The following is a 4,111-nucleotide window of genomic DNA, read 5'->3' as shown; positions in this document are numbered from 1 at the left end:
ATGATCCTTCTCTCAAATTCCAGTTAAAATATCGATGTTGGCTCCGCCACCAGCGCCCTCTTCGCCCTGCACCCTGTGACCTTGGGCCCCTGGTACTTTCCGATCTTTCCAGCCCAGGTGACTTTGTTGCCCTGGGGAACTTGCTGAGTCAGTGCCGGCATTCTGTTCCTCCAGCTCTTGTGCTACAGAATGGGTGGTGAAAAGTGTGGGAGTTGGAGAAAAACACCGTCTTGGTAACTGCACCCTGACTTGGGTGGAAATGGGGAACTGAGACCATAGGAGAGCCAAGAAACAAAGCCTTGCAGGACCCGAAGATGATCTTAGTTGGACTACAGTGAGCAGAAGACATCTTCAGGCGGAGGTGTGAACAGAAAGGACTAAAAGCTTCTGAGGAGCTAGAGGACCCAAGTCCTGGAGTCCTGGAGTGCTGTCGTCATCACAGTGGTCCTCTGCAAGGTCAGAGCTGCCTGCAGTGCCGGGAGCTAGATTCCTTTCAAAGCACATTCATTAGGATGAACATCCAGGCCCCACCCAGTCTCCTGGAACTTGCCAGTCAGAGCCTGCTGAGGGATAAGGCATTGGCCATAGCCGCACTGGAGGACCTGCCTATGGAGCTCTTCCCACCACTGTTCACCATGGCCTTCACTGGGAGACACCGCGACGCAGTGAAGGCCATCGTGCAGACCTGGCCTTTCACCTGTCTCCCACTGAGGGCCCTGTTGAAGGAGCAGCGGCTTTACCGGGAGAACTTGCATGCTGTTTTCAATGGACTTGATGCCCTGCTTGCCCTGAATGTTCACCCCAGGAGATGGAAACTAGAAGTGCTGGATTTATGAAAGCATGCTCATCAGAACTTATGGAGTATTTGGTCTGGATCCAGGACCCCTGGGTTCTCATTGATGGAGCCAGGGACAGCCCATCCCATGAATAAGAGGCAAAAAGTGGAGGATTTCAGGGTAGAGGAAAAGCAGCCCTTGGCTCACCTGGAGGTGCTTCTGGACCTTTGCCTTAAAGAGGGCACCCCTGATGAATTCCTCACTTACATTATTAAGAAGGTCAAGGAGAGAAAAGAGTTACTATACCTGTGCTGTAATAAACTCAAGATATTTGCCATGCCAATCCAAAATATTAGGAAGATCCTGAATGTGGTACAACTAAAGTCCATCTAGAATTTGGAAGTGAATTGCACCTGGAAATTGTCCACCCTGGGGAGGTTTGCTCCTTACCTGGGCCAGATGATTAATCTGCACAGCCTCCTCCTCTCCCACATCCACAAGTCTTCTGAGAGGTCTCCAGAGAAGCAGGAGCAGTATGTCGACCGGTTCATCTCTCAGTTCTTCCATCTCCAGCATCTCCGGGTGCTCCATTTGGACTCTGTCTCCTTTCTGAAAGGTCGCTTGGACCAGGTGCTCAGGTGAGGGGTGGCAAGCCTTGCCTGCAGACCAGAGGCAGGCCTTTTTCATTTTGTTAAATGATAATGGACACTGACTATGTGCCAGCTACCAGTAATGTGAAGTTCAGGAGACACATTGTCAACATATTGTCTTCAGTGTTCTCTATAAACTAGAGTATAAGCTTCAAAGACAGAGAATGTTTTAGGAAACTCTTTGATGAGGGATTTGGGCCTAACGAAGTTAGTCTTGAAAATTCTGCTTTAGGAAGTGATGTCTAAATTAAGATGAAAATAACTAAGAGAAGAAGACATTGATGAAGGGAAGGTACAGGGAAGAGCCCATCAAATGAGAGGTTTCAAAATGTAAGCTCATCAGCTGCTTCCTTCAAACCTCTCTGTTTGTAAAAGTTGTTTTGCATTCCCAATAAAAGTTATTATATGAGAGAGACATGAATCTGCAGGTGTGGGTGAAGGAACAGAATGGAAAATTGTAAAACATGATAGTTTCTCTGCCTGTGACACAGGGATATAGGTGAACCCTGCCAGCTGTCAAGCTCAGCTGATGTTGCCAGACCTTGCCCAAGTTTCCCCTTAATGCATGTTTCTCTGCAGCCTCATCTGACACAGAGAGGTAGGCAGCTGGGGCCCAAGTAGTGGCCCCAAGGAAACTGAGTTGAAAGTACTTCTAGTCCTGTTTCCCAGTGACAGAATTTAGTGGTGCCTGCTGTTGATTGACTCATCATGTCAGACTGACCCCAGAGCATGTTCCATTGTTATGTTGATTCATCCTCATGTCAAATAAAAGGCATAAGAGGGATAGGTACATTGCACTATCCTTGAGAGCTGAGGACAGGGATCATTAGAGATTTCACTCACCTGATCCAGTCACACAATACACAAGTGATGGTGAGATTGCCACCTAAAATTAGACTGCCTTGAATGCCCACACTCTCACCATATGGATCCTGAGTCTTAATCATCATATGGTGAAAACGACCTTGGGTTTGGGTCAACCATTGTCTCCCCTTCTTGAAGTCTGGGTCTTTCCCCACCTTCCTTTTCCTACGTTGATCATTCCCCAAAACTAACTGCTCTTTGTCTCCCCTTGAAGATCCTCTCCTGCTTTTACAGTCAGACCTGATGCATCTGTCTCTGTGCCCAGTGGTCAGCCAGCTGACAAATCTGAGTCTGAGTGGAGTCAGCCTGACCAACCTAAGTCCTGGGCCGCTCAAGGTTCTCCTAGAGACATTCTCAGCCACCCTCCAGCTTCTGGATTTAGATGAATGTGGAATTATGGATTCCCAATTCACTGTTCTCTTTCCTGCCCTGGGCCGCTGCTCCCAACTAACGATCCTCAGCTTCTCTGGAAACCCCATCTCTTTAGCTGTCCTGGAGAACCTGCTGACACTTGCCGTCGGGCTGAGCAAGTTAAGCCATGTGCGATATCCTGCCCCGCTGGAGAGCTACGATGACACTGATGGGACTCCTCACCCAGGAAGACTTGCCCAGCTCCATGCCAGGTTGAGGCAGATGCTGCAGGAGGCAGGGCGGCCCAGCATGATCTAGTCTAGGGCCAATGCCTGTCCTCGTTGTGGCAACAGGATCTTTTATGACCCGGGACCCCTCTTATGTCCCTGTTATATGCCTATCTAGCAGGGTGCATGTACCAAAGGCTTCTGGGCACTTGAGAACTGGAACCTGGGACATAAGTTCATTGTAAAGAAACACAGAGGCTGCAGTTGCAGACAGTTGCTCAGTAAGGACAAGAAAAGGAACAGTGTTTGGGATGGGGAGGGGCCTGTTGTGTTTGTTAAGGCTTTCCAGTGACGTGGCTTGCATAGAGTCAGATTTTCTAGTGAGGGATTGGGGCTTGAGAGGTTTACCTGGGAGTTATCCTTGCATGGATGTTTATAAAGAAACAAAGAAAATTTCATTGTAAACCATCTGGTGTTCTCCAATAAATATTTACCAGTTTTTCCAGTCAAAAAAAATAATGTCGATGTCCATTTCTTTTTTTTTTTAAGATTTACTTATTTATTTACTCCCCCCCACACCGCCTCAGTTGTCTGTTCTCCGTGTCTATTTTGCTGCCTGTTCTTCTTTGTCCGCTTCTGTTGTCAGCGGCACAGGAATCTGTTTCTTTTTGTTGCATCATCTTGTTGTGTCAGCTCTCCGTATGTGCGGCACCATTCCAGGGCAGGCTGCACTTTCTTTCGTGCTGGGAGGCTCTCCTTACAGGGCACACTCCTTGCGCATGGGGCTCCCCTACGCAGGGACACCCCCTGCGTGGCACGGCACTCCTTGCGCGCATCAGCACTGCACATGGGCCAGCACCACACGGGTCAAGGAAGCCTGGGATTTGAACTGCGGACCTCCCATGTGGTAGGCAGATGCCCTAACCACTGGGCCAAGTCCACTTCCCTCATGTCCCTTTCTGACATGAATAAAATTTTGCCACATCACTTAAAAATAATGAAAAAGATTAAAGCAGGCCATTGAATCTGGAAAGATTTTTCCAAGTTCTCAGCACAATGGAGCAGGATTAAGAAGTAGCTCCAATAGCTGATCTAAGCTTGGAGGGGAAAAACAGCAGTAAAACTGCCCCATTTAAGAAATGGTGTATTTAGGAACATTCTCAAAAACCAAACAGTTATTTTTCAATAAATCAAAAAAGTAATGTATAGACAAGCTTAGAAAGTTAAACTCCAAAATGCTCAT

The 4,111-nt window shown here is 47.8% G+C and overlaps 1 protein-coding gene across 1 annotated transcript; it reads left to right on the top strand.

Moving 5' to 3' along the window:
- Window positions 1-487: 487 nt before the first annotated feature.
- LOC101418517 (melanoma antigen preferentially expressed in tumors-like) lies at window positions 488-2,959 on the top strand. Its single transcript, XM_058290229.2, is given in 4 exon segments — window positions 488-956; window positions 990-1,414; window positions 1,918-2,024; window positions 2,505-2,959. Coding segments are annotated over 4 exon segments (1,431 nt in total). The 5' UTR covers window positions 488-512.
- Window positions 2,960-4,111: the final 1,152 nt, after the last annotated feature.

The sequence above is a fragment of the Dasypus novemcinctus genome, chromosome 3 (assembly GCF_030445035.2).
Source record: "Dasypus novemcinctus isolate mDasNov1 chromosome 3, mDasNov1.1.hap2, whole genome shotgun sequence".
NCBI classification, from domain to species: Eukaryota; Metazoa; Chordata; class Mammalia; order Cingulata; family Dasypodidae; genus Dasypus; species Dasypus novemcinctus.
Note: the sequence above shows the minus strand (reverse complement) of the source record. Positions and strands in the feature narration are given on the sequence as shown.